Source organism: Falco cherrug, chromosome Z, assembly GCF_023634085.1.
Source record: "Falco cherrug isolate bFalChe1 chromosome Z, bFalChe1.pri, whole genome shotgun sequence".
Taxonomy (NCBI): domain Eukaryota; kingdom Metazoa; phylum Chordata; class Aves; order Falconiformes; family Falconidae; genus Falco; species Falco cherrug.
Window position 1 is genome coordinate 56,074,173 of NC_073720.1, and position 19,494 is coordinate 56,093,666.

General features: G+C 43.4%; 1 protein-coding gene across 3 annotated transcripts; it reads right to left on the minus strand.

Moving 5' to 3' along the window:
* Window positions 1–166: 166 nt before the first annotated feature.
* CLTA (clathrin light chain A) lies at window positions 167–16,652 on the minus strand. Of its 3 annotated transcripts, XM_055699471.1 has the most exons (7): window positions 16,370–16,652; window positions 8,121–8,158; window positions 5,432–5,549; window positions 4,323–4,434; window positions 2,918–2,971; window positions 1,638–1,673; window positions 167–609 (listed from the first exon to the last, which is right to left on the minus strand). In XM_055699471.1, exons 1-7 carry the CDS (start codon window positions 16,572–16,574, stop codon window positions 438–440), a joined length of 735 nt encoding a protein of 244 aa, XP_055555446.1. In that variant the 5' UTR covers window positions 16,575–16,652; the 3' UTR covers window positions 167–437. The 3 variants fall into 3 exon arrangements, with proteins under 3 accessions (XP_055555446.1, XP_055555447.1, XP_055555448.1); XM_055699472.1 differs by lacking the exon at window positions 1,638–1,673 and having other exon boundaries at window positions 16,370–16,651; XM_055699473.1 differs by lacking the exons at window positions 1,638–1,673; window positions 2,918–2,971 and having other exon boundaries at window positions 16,370–16,647.
* Between the last annotated feature and the right edge of the window lie 2,842 nt (window positions 16,653–19,494).

Sequence of the window (19,494 nt, forward strand, 5' to 3'; positions counted from 1 at the left end):
TTCAGAGCTTTAAGAAAGCTTACAGAGACAAGCAGGACAGCTTCTCAGAGACCAGGAGCATTGCTGGCTGGTCACTAGCAACTAAGAAAAGTGTTTGCTTACACTCAATTCAAACACCACCTGTCAAAAGGGAGCAGGAGACCTTAAATGATCTGAAGTCAACACGTTTTGTTGTTTGTAACATCTTTAATATCAGTAATGTGGAAAGTGACACCTCAGTGCACAACAGCACAGAGACTACAGTTTTGGAGGTTCTCTCATTTCAGACACAGAAAGGAAACACGAGGAAGAACATGCAAGCGAGAACAATGATCAGCTCTAGATACATGATGAGGTTTGGTCCAAAAAACATTGAAACAATTAATCCAATTACTGCAAACAGCTTCTCCGAGTAAGGTTAAGATACCGCATTTGTAGTGTTTCCATTGTGCTTTCCTTCAGCGAACCAGTGGAGCCTGCTTGAGTGAGATGAGAACTGAACGCATGCGGGACACATCTTTTGCCTGCTTACTAGATTTGGGATTAAAGTCACAGAGCTGAGCCACACGTTCCCACTCAGTGCCCGGAAAAACATCTTCTGCATCATTCACAAAGGCTTCTTCAGCTGCCCTAAAAGCAATGCAATGCACCTTGTGTTAATGCCCCAGCACATAAGGCATTCCTTCCCTCTTACAGGATGCAGTTTTTCTCAGCATGTTTCATAAGAAATGTGACCTGACAGCTGCTTGTGGACATTATGGCTACTTAAGCTCCCACTGCCCCAGCCCTGGAGATGAAAGTAGGTTGCAGTAATATGCTATGCACAAGCAGTGCAGAGGATTGCTGTGTAAAATGTTGGAATACAGGTGTTTGGTTTTAAGAATAGTTACTGAGTCTTTGTTTAAGGAGTCACCACAAACTGCCAGGAAGTAAGGTACTCCTATGTAGGCATTTTATTTATGGAGAAATGCCCAAGTCTTAACTAGTTAAGCCTCTGCCACTTGATGGCTTATATTGGACACTTGCCAACTGGAAATTTACAACTCCCTGCAAGCATGTCTTAAAACAGATTCCATTTGAGGAACTAAATCAGCCCCAAGGCCTACAGGCCATCATAAAACTATCTGCTGATGATTTCCAATGCTGTAGTGAAGCAGCATGAATCAAAAGGAATTTAAGTCACGGATCCCGGGCTTGCGGGTCCTATAGGCTGAAGTGTATCTTGGCAGAGGGAATGTCTCATTTGAGGTCAGCTCACAGGATAAACACATTTCCCCTGCTCTCACCCTAAGGAAGATTTGTACATTACATAGAGATTAGAGCCAGTGGCTTCCCAGCTGTATCCTTTTGGCACTGCTATGCTGCCAACAGCATTGCTTCATTGCAGGGGTAACACTCCAGCATCTAGTTTACATGAACCGTGGGGCCCTGGTAGCTGCCTGAGTGCAAGAGCAGTAAGCATCAAGAGATCAAACCAAATCCATCTACTCCAACAAGCAGTACAGAAAAAGCAGTGAAGATGACTCTCCCATGAGGGTTCAGCACTGTTCACAGGGATGATAAGGTTACAGACACCACTGAAGACAAGGGTCACTACAACACTGCTACTTTATGTGACATGACAGTTTTAAGGGGCAGTGAAGATTTTTTTACTTAACTGTTCTAGGCTGTAGCAAGGATGATTTATGTTTGTGCTTAAAGGTGAAGAGAAGAAAAGAAACAAGGAGAGAAAGTTTAAGTCAGATATAGAAGATGAGAATGAGTTTAATGCAGATGATCAGCTGGCATGCACTAGTAGCTTAGCCAATTTCAGGAAACAGGCTGCCAATTTTATTATGCAGCACTTAGACTGCACATTTGCATTGGATATACAAAAATAAATGTTTTATTGGCAAAATTTGTCAAAATCCACTCCAGGACACTTCAGAAAAGTCAGACACCACCTGTAAATCCATCATTTCACAAGTCTTGGTTTATATCCACCTACAGTTAGGTAATTAATTCCACACTGGACCTTCAATATTACTGCACTCATAGCCACACCATGGCTCACGAATACACCTTCTAAAGGTGTCACTTTAGAATCTGTGATATGGCCATCTTTCAATTCAAGTCTACAAATTAAGGGAAGAAATCAAAACACATGAACAAGCCAATGAACATTGCAATCCTTCAGCCCCATGGAAACTAGCATAAGCACTGGGGCTTGAAAGCCATGGCTGTGCTCTCACTGATCCATTAGGATGGCAAAATGTCTACACAGAGCTACTCCAAAGTGTTCTCCCAGCAGCTAATGCTGATTTTTCAAATATCAGCTCCTTGTACTTTTCATCTGTTCTCTAACAGCATCCTCTATCTATATGCACACTCCTCTTCTACCCCAATTTATAGCAGGTGATTCCTTTCTAACTTCCTTGGCTTACAGAGATTTATGTGCAAGCATTGCTTGAATATTTTTCTGGTTATGTAGGCAAATGAGTAGAGACCAGGAGCTCAATACCTGTTACAAAGAATGCGGAGTTAAACGTTGTGCTTCTCTGGGGAAGGGACTAGAACTAAACGCAGCACCCATTTGAGACTGCAGACACTAACCCACATACCCAGCAAAGCATCTGGCTAAGCAGTGTTCACTGGCCTGGAGACAACCATAAACACCTACATCTAAAGATTACTGAGGTCATTACAAAATTCCAGTAGTATGTATACCTTATGACTTAATCTGAAAGTGCGGCATGCTGCACAGCATATGGGATCCTTACAGGAAAACTGTACTTAATACTGCAGATCAGAGTCAGTCCAAAAAGTAAAGGCTATGAACTTATGTTAGCTTATACTGCCCTGAAATATTCAGAAGTCACCCTCAGACATTCAGCACTATCTCTGATCCTCCTCATGACCTAGTTGACTAGCAAACAGAATTAGTAGTTAAGCAACATACACATAACCAATCAGGTCAGCGAAGGGTTGTTTGTAGAAAGCTTCATCTGCCACCCTAGGTAGCAAGTAGTCCAAACAGGCAGGCAAGCAGGCAGGAGAAAAGAGATAAGGATGAGAAGTACAGAACACAGCAGAAGGCCGTTTTAACAAGCATGTTAACCTTTTATCACCTAGACTTACTGTAACACGAAAGCAGCTACCACATGGAATGTACCAATTAAGCCATTAACTCAAAAAGGGGCTTTGCTGTATCTTAGAAGTTGGGACCAGCCAGCTTAGGGCTACAGTCCCACTTGTTAGCATTAAGCTATTTTCAGTGGATAGAAACTACCATTAGGAGAGAGATCTCACCAGGCTGATCAGAATGCCAAACACTCCTTCTGCCCAACATTTGCTATGGGGGTATCATGAGCTCTGGCCACCAGCTAGAAGAATGCTAATCCTATTTGTTTCTTGGCCTTACCAAACGACTGTACCTCAGTGAATGGAAGTGTCAAATCCATAATTCTGTAGTTAGTGTAGGCCTCCCTTCTTCCTTTAGTAAGAAACAGAGTCCACCTAGGACTCTACCTACTCAAGATAAACCTGCTGGCCATTTTGGTAAGAAAAATGGTGTTTCAAAAAAAAAAGTTCAGCTTGAAGTCTGTGGGTTCCCAAAGTATGAAGCAGCTCTGATGATTACCTGGACAGAATGACACTGGCAGCCCTAGGTCCGAAATAGAGATCTAAGTGCTATTCAGTCAGTATTACTGCATTTACTTTTACATAGCTTCAAGTCAAAATTCCACAGGGAACCTCTTAAGAGAGTCTAAGAGCTTATTAGACGAGCAGCCAAGTCATTAGCTTCTGCCCCAGGGCCCATAATTAGACAATTCAAACCCAACATAGACACAGTCAGCATTTAGTTCTTCACTAGGAGACCTGATTCAGGTTATTTCTCCAGCACTTCCAAAAGGCGTGGCCAAAGGTTTTAAGATACCTAATGAATAACTTGTTCAAAAAGACTAACCAGGAGGCCAATTCCATGTGTTCTAAAGACAGTAAGCAAGCTTGCTAGCCTCAGCATAGGCTAATTACAATCACTGACAACCTGTGCAGCTAGGAATGTGCTAACAGGTGGGTAGACTAAGTTTTTCTGGCCACATTCAAATTTTGTGTCTTCAGGAGTCTTCAGTAATTCCAGTTCCTTATCTTAATGCTTTCTCTTGCTATTCTTGGACACTTACTCTGGATTCTAAGAAAACTTAAAAAGATAGTCTGCCACTGGAGACACATCTCTTAGGAAAGGTTACTCTAATGATCTGAAGGACTAGTGCCTTAGGACATACTAGAAGTATTCTAACCTCTCTCCCACATTATTTTCATATCCAGAACCATAACTCTTCAGATGGCTGGAGAAACCTTACCTGTTGCTGGCTTTTGTTTTCTGGAGCTTTTCATCTTGCCTAGCATACCACTCTTCCAACTCCTTTATTGCTTTCGCTTTCCATTCTGCTTCCTGCTTTCGTGAGTTCGCATCTGAAGTTTAAGAATTGATTTGTCAGTCACGTTTGTTCCAGCTAGATCTTGCTTACATTTCAGCTGATGGCTCAGGGTGTGCTCTAGTGCAGATGGTTCCTTGATCTACTCAGATATGGGTTGGGAGATTTCCTGATTTAGGCCGTGAGAACTCTAACCACCACGCACATTCAGAACATGTCTGCACTGCATGATTAGGACAGTTCAGTTTAGGATAAGCATTTGTGGACTAATGCAGATCCAGTAATTCTGTTGGACTGCAAACAGTTCAAAACCAGGAACAGTCAACTGGCTATGCTAGTGTAGAAGAAAGCTCCGTAGAGCCTCTGTGCTTAGACAAAGCAAGGGAGCCTGGAACTCAGCATGCTTTTACACCCACTGTACGGTTCAGGACAAGCTCATTTGCTGTTACTAGCCCAGAAGAGGTGTAAGAGGGTCAGCTCTATCCAGAATCACATTGTACAGAAGGTTCGGAACTAACAGTTTCAGGCAAAGCCTCCTCCTTAATATAAGTGAAAAGCACACCAGTTTGCAGGGTCTTAGAAGCTGTCCACAGGTAGGTATCACTGCCTCCGACACCTATATTTAGTTTAGGTTTTTGCCCATTAATTTAGCTGTTAGGTTAAGATCCATGTGACAGCAGATGGCTTCAGCAAGTACAAAATGAGCAATCTTTATCCTCTGAAAAAACTGCTGATGGCTGCAGTATTTATTCACCCTTTTCTGCTTATAAAAGCTGTTCATTTTCTGTAAGGTTATTTGTAAATAAAGGGCAGGCCACATGAATACTCTTAAGGTTCAGAGAGCCACTTGCTTGCTGACTCCTACATTAATATTAAGGCAGCTTACTGGAAAACTCACCAGACTTGATCTTAAACCCAAGAAGCATATTAAATTCCCAAGAGCCAGAAGCTATGGTTGAGAATTTTGCTTCTTAAGAAGCTGCCACTGAGTTACTCGCAAGCAAGAGCACCACTGCAACAAACACCCTCCTTACCAAGTTGCTCCAGGCGCTCCTTTTGCTCCTCTCTCCACTTACGGATACTCTCCGGTTCTGACTGCTGTTGATCTACTTGGGATATGGCAGCACAGGAGTCTGTTAGACCATCACTCTCCTTAAAGGGAATGAACAGTAATGTTATTTATACATGATGACTGAATATTTCAGATAACTGCCTGCAAACTACATAAAAACAGACTATTTGAACTGAGCACTTAACACATTCATCTGATGTTAAACCACATTACCACTATTGATATGAAAAACATCTTGCCACAAATTACAGCAGGATTGAAGAAAATTAATAGAGGACTGCCTCTGGCAATCAGGGATCAAACACACACTCAAGCTGACTGGGAAGTCAAGCTGTGCCAGAGCTCTACACCTGAGGAAAGCAGAAGACAATGCAGCTGTAGGCCTAGAGATCCTCCAGTTCATTTCACCTTAAATATTTACTGTGATAGTAATTTTTTTGAATGGTTTTATGAATAGCAGTTTAAAACATTCTCTGTAACTTACTTGTCCACAGACATCTGCAAACTTAACTGGTATTAGAAGCCAATGTATCTTAAAGACATTATGGAATTTAAATACTGTATGCACCTTAGAACACAAGAAGCATTTTGACATTTAAGCATCAAAACAGTGATTACTAGCATACTTTTTACTATACAATAGCCCAAAGACTTGCAATGAATAGGGCTTTTATTAACACACCTGATTCAATGTATCTTAAAGACATTACAGAATTTAAATACTGTATTGATATGGAGAAATAGTGTGAAATGGGGACAATGGACATCGATTGTGATTGTATATGTCTGCCCAGGAATGTGGGTATGGTGACTGGTCATGGGTGCGGTGTCTGGTCACATAGGCACACAGCTTTGAGGAGACTCCTACAGTTTTGAGGAGACGCCTGCCCTTCTTCCTCTAACAAAAGGGGCTATTTTAAAAAAGAATGAGAAAAGGATGAGAGATATTCCAATGCTATCTAGAGGGAGGGAGTGCTAAGTCTCCTTGCTGAAGAAGATCGGATGGTCACAAGAACATGAATCACCTACAGACCTGCAAGACCACCACATTCCAGGCAAAGGACTGATAAGCTAATTAACATACGAAGCGAGAGTAAGCGGGTTTAGGTAACCAATATGTACAGGCGTTAATTGAATATTCATTTGTTTTATTGTATAAATGTGAGATGGTTCGTCACTTCGGGCATGCACGCTTGTGGAGGAGCGATCCCCCGTGCATCTGCGTGCAATAAACATACCTACTTTATAACTTCGAGTTATAGAGTCTAATTCCGCACGTCAGTATGCACCTTAGAACACAAGAAGCATTTTGACATTTAAGCATCAAAACAGTGATTACTAGCATACTTTATACTATATAATAGCCCAAAGACTTGCAATGAATAGGGCTTTTATTAACACACCTGATTCACAAAGCTAATGAATATAGCGCTCTTTTCCACAGAGGATACTCCAGCAACTTTTATTGGTTCACCCTACTCTCAACAAACCTAAGAACCAGCACTCATGACAGTACCAGACAGATTGCAGCTAATAACAGATTTGGCTGTGTCTTGTCCCTCTTTGGACCTCCTGTAGCCCTCAGTGAAGGAATAATGCAAAGAGAAGGAGCTAGGCTGGTGCCAGAGCACCAGACTTCACATTCAATCCAAAACAAAATAAATTGGCCAGCTGCAGAGCCAAACTTGTTACAGGTAGCTAAAATAAAAGTTACATACAGCCCATTCAGTCTGTTTGTCCTCATTAAGAGGAAGGTCTATCAACCAAAGCAGTCTGTCACTTAGAATTGCAAACACAAAATCAAGATTATTTCATCTGCCTTCAGTTGTATAAGGAAGCACAAAGGGCCAGTAAAATACAGTTTTCCCTCAACCTCAGCAATGGTGAGGATATAAAAATGTTAGCAGCAGTGACAGCTGTTTGTGTCTCCAAAAAGCTCAGTGTTCACTTAAAATTCTATAGAGAAGTAGCTCATATGCTGCCCCCTTCAAGAATTCATTTAATCAGGGCTATCCCAGCCAACTCTGCTACCAGATTGCCTTAGCCACACTCTGGAAAACTCATTTACAATACAGTGATTGCCTTAGTATGCCTCATTCTTCTATGATGCTAATAAAGTGAGTATCTCCTTTTGTCATTACCATCGCTGACTAACATGCTTTCATAGTGATTGAGCTATTCAGCCAGCAGCTTAATTCCAGCAACTTTAAGTCACTAAGAAGTGTATAATGTTTTCAGTCAGCTCTTTGTAAGACCAGTCTTGATAAGACAACCAGGACACATGAATTGTCCTTAAAGAACAAGTAATCCAGAAAACTCTGCTTTAAACTAGATAGTCAGAGCACACTTTCAGCTTATTAGGCAGTGTCAAGTCAATGTTAAGTCATACCATGGAGTCTGTCAGTCTGCTTACAGTGGTTATGTCCTATTAAGCCGTAATTCAAAATGGACTGCTGCTTTAAGCTACCTCTAAATTCAGAGGAGGAGCATATTAAAAGTATTAACAGCTTTATGAGATGAACTATCAGAATACAAGTTCCTCTTTAGAGATGGAAGCATATTAGAGACAAGAAATGGGAAGTATTAAGTCTAGATGAATTAGAGTTCTCAGTAGAACAGCACATTCCAAGTACCAAATACTTCTATCTTACCTGATAGAAATCTCCATTAAACATTTCATCAGCAGCACCTGTAAAGAAGGGACCGTAATTTAGCCATTTGAGAAGAGACAGAACAACCAGATTTACTGGTTTCAGTAACTTGTATGGAAAGCTTTGCTAGCATACCTAATGTGGAAGTTATGCCAATGAGGGTTATTTGATACCCTGCAAAGTCACTTCCTTATGTCTGCATTTTTCCAGTTAGGCACAAGAAACCAAGTGAGTCATTATTCTGCACAACCAGTGATACAAGGTCATTTCTTCATCATCAGCTCATGCTTCAGACTACAAAAACAGCAAAGCTGTTACTGCTGAGAAGCTACAGTCAATGTTCTGAAAGTTCTCCCACTTTCTCCTCCCTGTTTTAGAAGCTGAATTCTAAAGAACTGTTCAGAAGTTACGAAGCATGACTCTCACTGTTTTAGTCTCTACCTGGAAGATTAACAATCCTGCAGCCAACGCTTAGTAATTCTTATCCTAGTTTGGTTACCTCCTAATTCCTAATCAGCTCGAGGGATACAGCTAACATCCCTAGCAAAGTCACCTTTCTGCTACCTCCTGTGATGACACGCTTGATAGCTTCCTACTTCAGCTGCAGCATTATTCCCTCTACACTGGCAGTAGAACCTCAGGAACAGGATCAGCTAGGAAACTTTGACACAGAACCCTAATGTTTCATCTTATTGAAACACAGCCACAGAGATACACGTCAGTTGTAAGACAAACACTTGAGTCTGTGAAACTGTCTACATCTCCAGATTATGCAAAACACACTACGAGTTTCAAAAACTACTAAATCACAGCAAGGCATCTCTCTGAACAGTCCTACATAACATCCATCTGCATGATATAACAAGTCATGTGGCTACCTGTGTCTCACCCATAATGCTACCATGGATAAACTTATCACACAGAAGTGCTTCTGCCATGTTAATACACTCTGGTACTGTCTCTTCTTTAACTACAAAGTTACCCAATAGTAAGCACAAAATCAAGTTATTTTGCACCACCACCTTAAATAAGATAGTCAACGACCTAAACCTAAGAGCACTATGCTGCTGTATCCTCTATTTCTTTGTGGCTATGTATACTACAGTTTCACACTAGTAGCATTAAATGGCAAAGGAGTATGAAGAGCTTCTTATGTAACAGGGAACTAGGCAAGAATTATTAACTCCTTAACCCTTCCCTGAGCCCTGAATAACCATCCCTAACTCTGTTAGCTAGAGGACTGTAAAGTCATCAGTTCAAACATGGTAAAGTTGGAGGATACCAGTTTCCAAGAAAACAGTTACTGACTTCAGTAGGGGAAGACTCGAGTAGTGGGACTTTTACTGACTGCTTCAGAATGTTTTTGACTTAAGAAATTAAGTATTTACTAGACAGATGTTTCCAGAGCAGAAAATTAAAATGCAAGTCCTTCCAGCTCTCTAGAAGCATGCAGATGAGAAAGGAATTGTGCAACTGATCTCTGGACATTAATCCTATCTCAGGAAGTCTACCTAGAGCTTCACAAGAGTCAGTTTATGGCAAGTAGAAGGCAAGAGCACATAATAAGTAGTGTCTGGTCCAGGAATTAAGAGGTTCCTTCAACCTGCTGATAGCTAAAAAATTTCAACCTATAGACAGCAATTAGGAAAAAAAAATAGCTTTTCAGTTATAAGAACCTAGTATTTTATAACTGGACTCCTATGTCTGAACATGATAGCTACTTTGTCTAACTGCTACTCCTCTGCAAGTCACAGGAGCCAAAAAGTGGTTTGAGAGGCATGTGAAGCTAACAGCATCTGTCTGCTTCACAGCAGCTATGCTGCACATCACTTAACACCAACCTGGAAGCTCCTTCAAAGCAGACTTTTGCAGAGATCACCGCACATACACTGACGTGGGCAGTTCCAACTACAATTAACTTCTACTAAACAGGTTTACAAAGAGTTTACGAAGACTACAGACAACAAGAGTAAGCGTGTTTTCTTTGCTTGTCCTTCATTCTAAGCCCATATGCACTACAGACACACTGCAGCTGTTCACCTTGTTTTGACAGGGCTGGAATTAAAGTTAAGCCAGGGTCTCTTAACTCATACTGACATTAACAGCTTGAGTAAGCCAGCTGCCCACTCTGTTTACCAGTCCTGATTTCAGCTGGGATAGAGTCAATTTTCTCAGCTGGTGCAGTGCTGTGTTTCGAATTTGGTGTTAAAACAGTGCTGATAATACGGAGGTTTTGGTTGTTGCTAGGTAATGTTTATACTCAGTCAAGGACTTTTCAGTTTCTCTCCCTGCAAGAGGGCTGGAGGGGCACAAGAAACTGGGAGGGGACACAGCCAGCACAGGTGATCCAAACTAGCTAAAGAGATATTCCATACCATGGGACATCATGCTGAGTATATATAACCTGGGGGAAGGAGGAAGCAGGGGGACGTTCAGAGTGATGGTGTTTGTCTTCCCAAGTAACCATTACGCATCGTGGAGCCCTGCTTTGCTCGAGATGGCTCAACACCTGCCTGCCCATGGGAAGCAGTGAATGAATTCCTTGTTTTGCTTTGCTTGCGCATGTGGCTTTTGCTTTACCTACTGAACTGTATTCATCTCAATGCATGAGTTTCTTAACTTTTACTCTTCTGATCCTCTCCCCCATCCCACTGGGGGGTGGCGACTGAGTGGCTGCCTGAGCCTTAGTCACTAGCCAGGGTTAAACCACACCACTAGTCTAGAAAAGCAGAGAGCAATTCACATACACACACACAAAAGTCTGTCTCCCTGTTCTTCCCTTCAAAACTTACTAGTCTTGAAGATTCTTCCAAGAACTGTGTCTTGTTAGACAAAAAAAACATTTATTAAGGTCTTCAGTACTCAGGCTGGTAGTTTGTTCAGGTAAAAGGAACAACATTCTTGCTCAGGGCTGCAGCTAAGACAAAACATCTGTGTGTCTTTGGGCTGCTTCTACATAGAAGCAGCCACTAACTGGCACAGAGCTAAGTGTTTCCAGAGGGCCCCCAGGTCAGAAGTATTAAAACTATTAAAACACACCTCCCATCTGTTTTGAACTCCCTAGAACTTGTGATTAAGTTGCAGAGTCAGCATGCTGACTAAGCATACTGCAAGCAGAAGAGGAAATGGCACTGTACCAGCATGCTATTTATTATATGCCAATACAAGTATGCTATCTGGAACAAGACCAATAGTCAAACACTCTCTCACGTCAACTCCCCAGTCTCAGTGTTCGTATAATGCAGCATTAAGTCTAGAAAAACTATCAGCTTGCCAGCCTTCGTATCAGTAATCAGTGCTAGCTGTGTTATCAGATTTCTTTGTCCACAGAAACATGTCATTTCATACCTGACTGTCCACAGAAAAAGCCCAAGTAGTGTTACTGCTATCATAATCTTTTCATTGCCCATGGACAATGACAGCTCTCTACCAGCTTCAGAGTCCATTCAATCCTACCACAGTATTGCATCCTGAGGCACCTGAAGTTAACATTGCACATCTAAAACTATTTTAGGTAGTAATGATCTGTATTACTCTATGTTTGCTTCTGAACTTGATAAAGCTTTATTTCTAAGGATACTGTTGCAAAGAACATGTCCAAACATCTACAGTTCTGTAACATGTGCTGACAATAGGGTAATAATGAACTTCCACATAGCAACCCAGATAGTTTTTACAGTCTAGAAGGGTTCAGAGAGGATAAGCCATGTCAGCTACCTTGCATTCACAGAAGAGAAAAAACAGCCAAGCTTGCCAGAAACAGACAGCTAGAATCACTGCCCTCCACATGTACTATAGCTTACAAAAGAATAGGCTGGGTACCCTGAAGATAAATACAACAGTTTTGTCACTTCTGTCCTACAAGTCACATACGGGTTCAGATGCTTATCACAGTGATGATCAACTGCTCTGAAGACAATTACTTGCATAAATACCAGACTCAGTACTACTTGGCATAAAAGGAAGTCTGCTTAGTCTTGTTCACTTGCCTCTCTGAGGTCTTACTCTCAATGCAAAAGACAGCTATCAGAACAGTCAGAGGCAGGAATTTATAGAGGTAGCTCTTCTGACACAAGTCCAACCATTTCCTAACACATAGATTAATTCCTCCTCAGGTCTTCCTATCCAGCTATGCTTTGGCCAATACCCTCATAAGGAAAAATGAACTTCAGTATCACCACACATAAAAGTACTTTTATGAGCTACTTTCAGCATCTCTTTTAAACAATATGTACTGCTTCACTGCTACTTTGAGTGAATCAGTAGCTATAGCTCCAGCAAGAAAAGCCCATAATCAAGTTTAATACATTCCAGCATAACATCAAGTAACTTCACCGCTCAAGGGCTACTTTCCCATCCTTTTTCTTTTGGGCCCAGATCATGCTTCCCCTTCACCTACCTCTCATCCATAAGAGGATGAGAAAGAAGAATCTTCTCTGAAGCTTTCGTTTAGGTAGTTATCCAAGAAACTGAGAAGAAATAGTTTTTCCAGCCATAACTCAATTTCATGCCAGTATGCAAAGCAAAGCAAGCAGGTCAGGAAGGCTGCTTCCTTCCTGTGTTTTAGTTCTAACCTGCCGTTGTAACAAAACCCATTGAAGTGCACTCATTTTCAATATAATCACTAGGCTAGTACCAGGTCATACCTTCCTCTCTCTCCAATAATGCTGCACCATAAAAGCTTCTGTAACTTCCCAACCGATGCAGCATCCTCTTGGTAAACAGAAAAATATGTTTTCCTGTGATGAGCTTGATGATAATGCAGTATCAACATGTGACAGCAAATACAAGTTAAACAGATACCACCTATTTATATCTTTCTCAGTACTACCTCATGGTGCTCTGAGGCCTCAAGATACTGACTAAATAGCAAAACCCAGAACAATGGTTTTTCAAATGACCAAGAAAAGATATTGATAGTCACAAACAAGTAACTTTCCCTCTCTAGTGCTAACCAGAGAGACAGGAGGAAACAATTCTTTCCCAAAATAATTTTCAAGCAATGATATTCAGTCCCTGAAAGGCTATTAAATGTGGTTTATGGACAAATGACTGAACCCAATTAAGCCTCTTAATTGCTACAGGGTCATGAGCCTCTTCAGATGGAGAAACAACATTCATTCAAGTTCACACAAAAATGACAGAGCCTGAAGCAGTGAAGGCAATGTTTGAGGCTAGACAGCTTACATTAAACTTTTATGTATATCCATGTTAACACATGACTGCTTGTCTTCGAATGTAATCCTCTGTAAGAAGCTACTTGACAAGCTGTCACAAGGTTTTTATATTGACATACAGGTTCTAGAAGCCATACACTTGGTCCTGAACTCACAGTCTCCTGGTCAAAGGATGTAGCAAGTGAACTGCTATAACCTGAAGACCTAGTACTGTCAGATTGGAGAGAATTGAAGAATTTGACTGTTAATAAATGCACGCATTTATTTATCACTGAACAGGAAATATCATAGAAGACCAAGTTTGTAACAACTCAGCAACAGCACTGTATTACTTGACTTATACAGTACTTCCTATTTTCTGAAGCAGTGATGATACTTCATCTGTCAAGGGAAATAAAGTTAATTTTCACATGCCCAGGAAGCTTGAACAGGAGATATATATATATATTTAAGAAATAAATGGCCTACTGGTTCAGGCTGGTATTCCAACTGGCAGCATGAAGCACTGCTGAGTGAGACACATGAGCCTGGCAACATTCTGCCATTCTCCCCATACTCACTCAGTATCTACCATTACTACATTTAACAGAAATATAAACCAGTATCAGTTTCCTGATACTGATATTAACAGTTCATACTACTGATATACATACACATATTTGTCTAATTCTTTTTTAGGAGGCTGCAATTTGAAAAAACATTTGTTATATGAGACACCATGTTTCTTACAAGTGTGGTTCAAGAAGTTGGTGACTGCTTCTCACAATATCTGAAGATTTTCAAATTTCAGTTGTGAGGCTGCCCAAGTTAGGACTTTTGGCCCAGTGTTTAGAAAGAAAACTTATCCAACAGACCTGTAAATAAGGAGTTCAAAAAGGCTGCAGTTAAAAGTAGTAAATCCACAAACCCCTGATCACAATGCTTAAAGGATTTACATTAGAATTTGTGTCAGTTCAAGGAGAAATTTGCATTCACCTATTTAACTTAATTACAAAACAGTTTAATAAACTAATATGCTCTATAGACTAGAGCTGTTTGATTTTGTTGTTAGGATATTGATCAGATTATAAGAAATCTCTAACGAATGGCAACAGAATTCATCAGATCATTTGTCACCGTGGTTGAACCAGTACATTTTGCACTGCTGCAGTCCACACTTTTTCACAAGGAGGGAGTTACAGGTGCCAACAGTCAACAAATTAATGTTCTGTTACAAAATGGGACCCCTGAAGGTTTGCAAGAACAATCTGCTATGCCTGTTTAACAGGCCAGAGCATAAATGCTATTCCAGTGCATACAAGAAAGCAGAATGACATACAGATGACACACCTAGACTTCACAGATCCTTAGATCATCAAATTACCATATTCATTATTTTATGACCCTCTTTCTAGAGAAAGTTCTCCAATAACACTTTTACATTCCATGACAAGTGAACTTCCATGACTTGAGAAAAAAAAACACTCTTGAAAAGCAGCTTAAGAACTACTTTTACATATTAAGCCAATCTATATCTATTTAACAAGTTGATTTTTCAATAAGGAATCACTCTACAATACCCACATTGCATATGGACCTAGCTGCACACACCATGAGAAAGGCCAATGTCAGAACTTTCTCCAAAGAATTTAGTCCTAAAACAGTTACTTTACTGTTCCAGAGCCTGTTTGGAATGTAAAGACTATGTAAGGCATAATGTTTGTCTAAGGCTTCTGAAAGTAAGAGGGGAAGTGTCCACTATGTCTGTTTCTGCACTATACATAGAATACAGAAGTCACATTATGTCCGATATCAAAACAGGACAGTGCTCTGATAACAATTATCCTAATGTTCTAGTGCTTCAGCAAGATACTCCCCTGTAAACACCCTTTTTACAGGAAATACATTGTCCCTACGTTTTGAACTTTATGAATGAGTTGACTCTAAGGGCTGTGCTACCACTAAAAAAGCACTGAAAGCAGCAGGTCTCCATTACTCAGTCTATCTAGTTGGGCTTTATTCCAAGAGATACCATGAACCTCTATCCTCATACATAAGATATGCTAGTAACTTCAGAAATCAGGCTGCATAATGAAGACTTAATTCTAAAGATGTTCCCACAGTAAACCAGGAAGCAAAGTTCTTCAGACTAAGCTGCATAAGAGCAGCATCTTCCTGACATGACAAAGGAACTTTACATGAGAGCAGATACATTCCTGTGGACTCAGTGACAAGCGAAGTCTTCTGAGACTGCTGCAACATCAGTTAGGTGCAGCAGCATCCTACATTCACACCTTTCCTCCTAGACTTCAGCTAAAAACCCTAAACCTTTTGTAATCAGAAGCATTCCTCAAGGGCTGCTTTAGCCACCGTTAGACTAACTGAAAACACACTAACATCTAGCCCAGGGGTCCTCACACTTTTTAACCAGGGGCCGGCGCGGATGCAGTGGCAGGCAGCCATCTGCGGCTGCTTGGTTTCCCCCCCCAGCCCCGGCGGGGGGGGCAAGGGGGTCTGTAAATACCGGGGGCCGGATTGAGGACCCTGGGGGGCCGTACCCAGCCCGCGGGCTGTAGTTTGAGGGCCCCTGGTATAGATCCATACACGTAGCCACCACTCCTCTGGATGCAACAGTGTGTTCTGCAGTGCCAGTTTTCTCATCTTGAGTACAAAGGTTACCAAGGAACAAAGGCTAGAGGCTTAGCAAGATTAAACATTAGCTCAACTGCTAGAATACTACGATCACTGCATGTGAAGGCGGCAACACAAGTGGCAGAACACAAGACACTGCCTTATCCTGCTTCCAGTGGCAGATGTAAGCCACAGGCACCGAATCTGAGGGAGCCGGGGTAACCCGCACACGGCAGGGCGGCCCGAGGCGGCCCAGAGGGCACGACCACCCCGGGACCACCCCGGGACCCGCGGCGGGTGCCGGGGGCGGATGGCCGAGGCGAGGGGCCCGCCAGCACCGCCCCCTCCCGGCCACGGCGCCGCCGAGGGAGAAGGGAAGCTGCGGAGCCCCGCCGGGCCGGGACCTCTCTCCTCCCTGCACCGCCCCGCACCACCCCACCCGCCGGCCCCCGCCGCCCGCACCGAAGTAGAGGCCCTCCGGAGCCTGCAGCACGGCCGGCACCTCGCCGCTCTCCAGTATGCTGTAGCCCTCGTCGTTCTCGATGCCCGCGATCTCGTTCTCCTGCTGCGCCAGGAAAGCGGCGGCAGGATCCTCCTCGGCGCCGTCCAGCACCCCGTTATCGGCGGCGGCCGCCGGCTGGGCACTGAATTGCTGCTGATCGGCCATCGGGACGAAAAACGAGGCGGCCGGAACGCGAGCGGCTGCGACTCCTGCGTCGGCGCTGAGGAGAGGCGCGGAAAAGGAAGGGCTTGTGCCGGCACCGCCCCGAGGAACAGCCAATCAGCGGGCGGCGGAGGCGGGGCTAACGGAACTTTCCGCGCGATGCCGCGGGCTCGAGCCAATCAGCGCCAGGAGCGGCGGCGGCGGCGGGGGAGCGTGGCGCGCCGCCGGGCCGCTGTTGTGGGGCCGCGGTCGTGGCCGGGCCGTCCCGGGCCGTTCCGCTCCTCTCGGCCCCCAGCCCAGGCGGCCCGCGGCGGAGCCGGGCCCGCGGCCTGCACCTGTAGGCGGCGAGGCCGTGGGGCCCGGCCTTGGGGCCTTAGCCGCGGGCACGCAGCGCCCGACCTGGCAGGCCCGGTCGGCGCTGACCGGCCTCTGCTCCCGCGTCAGGCAGCGACCGACATTTGGTCTGCGGCGGGGCCTGACTCTCCGTTGCGTTTCTGTCAGACCACCCCGCAGGGGGAGGCTGTGCTGGCTTCGTGCCACAGGACCGGAGCAGGAGCTGCAGCGCAGACGGGATACTGGTGCCGTGTAAACACCAGTGCCAACAGAACATCGAGCCATGGGCATCTTGGAGACAAATCCCAACTCGCAGATTAAAGTCAATAGACACATCAGTCGTTTTATGTTGTGATTCTGCATATCTCCTGTCTGGTGTTAGGAAGCCTGAAATAGTGTCATTTCAAGTACCTTGTGTTGCATTAACCCTATATTGACAAAAGTATGCATGTCAAAGGCAGTGATTTCCAATACAACTCTCATGACAAAGTTACTCTGATCAGTTTCTATATCTGGTTTATCATACAGATTTTCAAATAGTTTACTGGCACAACAGAGAGTAAGGGGAAGGAAAAAATATTGATGTAGAAAGAAGGAAATTATGCTGGCAGCGCTTAAGCTAGCGCAGTTCCTGCAAGAGGTATTTGGTAAACTCCATTGCCTTTCTGTGTGTACGTTTCTTGGTATATTACAGGTATGCTATCCAGGTTTTATGTTATAATCCCATTCCAATGTGTTTAAGAAGGTGGCCAAATTCAGAAAAAAGTGTAGCTCTGCACGTCAGTTGTTTCCTGTGCTAAATGAACAGTGGGAGATAAACTGCACATTGAGCTACACTTTTTTTCCTTACTGTCAAGATCATTTCCTAGGGAAAAAAGAGCAAGCACACTCATGCTGTATGACAGAAAGCTCCCTTCACTTCAGTTATCAATTAAAACAGGCCTGCTTTCTCCTGTGAAAACTCAGAATCTGGCATGACAGGACACTAGACCTCCCTGAATTCCATCTTCTAGGAGAAACAGGAAGATTATTTATTTTAAATAATGTTTCCAGTCTGGTTTTGAGTATTCTTCACAGACAAAGACTGCATAACCTCTCCAGACAACCTGTTAGAGTGTTTGACCACCCTCATTGTTTCCTTGTGTTCAGATTGAATTTCGGTTTTGTTTGTTTTGTTTTCAGTTTGTGTCTACTGGCTGCTGTCCTGCCACTGGCATTACTGAAAAGAGCCTGGTTCCCTCATCTTCATTTTCTCCCATCAAGCATTTATACACATTGATAAGAACCCCATGACCCATCACTTCTCCAAGCTAAACAGTCCCAGCTTTCTGACTTTCCTTATAAGAAAGCTGCTTCAGTCCCCTAATGGTCTTTGTAGTCCTGCCTTGGACTCTCTGCAGTATGTCCATGTCTTTCTTGCACTGTGCACCCAAAACTGGATTCAGCGCTCCAGATGGGCTGAATACAGAGGAAGGATCACTTCCCTTGACATGCTGGCAATGGTCTTCCTAATGCAGCCCAGGATGCTGTTGGCTGCCTTCATCATGAGGGCGTATTGCTCATGGATTGTCAGTTTCTTGACCCCAAGGTCCTGCTTTGCAGAGCTATGCTCCAGCTGCTCAGCCCACAGCATGTACCGACACCTGGAGTTATTCTTGCCCCAGTGCTAGACTTTGCTCTTCCCGTTGTTGAACTTCATGAGATTCCTCTTCGCTGATATCAAGGTCCCTCTGAATGGCAGCCCAACCCTCTGGTGTAATAGCCGCTCTTCCCAGTTTTGTATGATTGTGAACTTGCTGAAGTACCATTCTGCCCCATTCTCCAGCATTAATGAAGAAGTGAAACAATATTGTCCCCAGTGTCAATCCCTGAGGTATACTGCTAGTGACTTGCTTCCAACTCGACTTTGTGCCACCTACCAGAACCTCTGAGACTGGTTGTTCAGCCAGTTTTCAATTGACCTCACTGTCCATGTTTATCTAATCCATACTTTGCCAGCTTGCCTATTAAGATGTTGTGGAAGACAGTGTTAAAAGACTTAGTTAAGTGTCCTGGTTTAGGCTGGGATAGAGTTAATTTTCTTAGTAGCTGGTGCAGCGCTGTGTGTTTCAGATTTGGTGTGAGAATGATACTGATAGGACACTGATGTGTTTAGTTGCTGCTGGGTGATGTTTATACTCAGTCAAGGACTTCTCAGTTTCTCAGGCCCTGCCAGCCAGAGGGCTGGGGGGGCACGGGGAGCTGGGAGGGGACACAGCCAGGACAGCTGTCCCGAACTAGCCAAAAGTATATCCCATAACATGGGACATCATGCTGAGTATATGAACTGGGGGAAGAAGAAGGAATGTGGGGACATCCAACATTATAGCGTTTGTTTTTCCAAGTAACCGTTATGTGTGATGGAGCCCTGCTTTGCTGGGGATGGCTGAGCACCTGCCTGCCCATGGGAAGCAGTAAATGAATTCCTTGATTTGCTTTGCTTGTGCTTTTGCTTTACCTATCAAATTGTTCTTATCTCAACCCTTGAGTTTTACATTCCTTCCCGATCCTCCTCCCCATCCCTCTGGGTGAGGGAGGAGTGAGCAAGTGA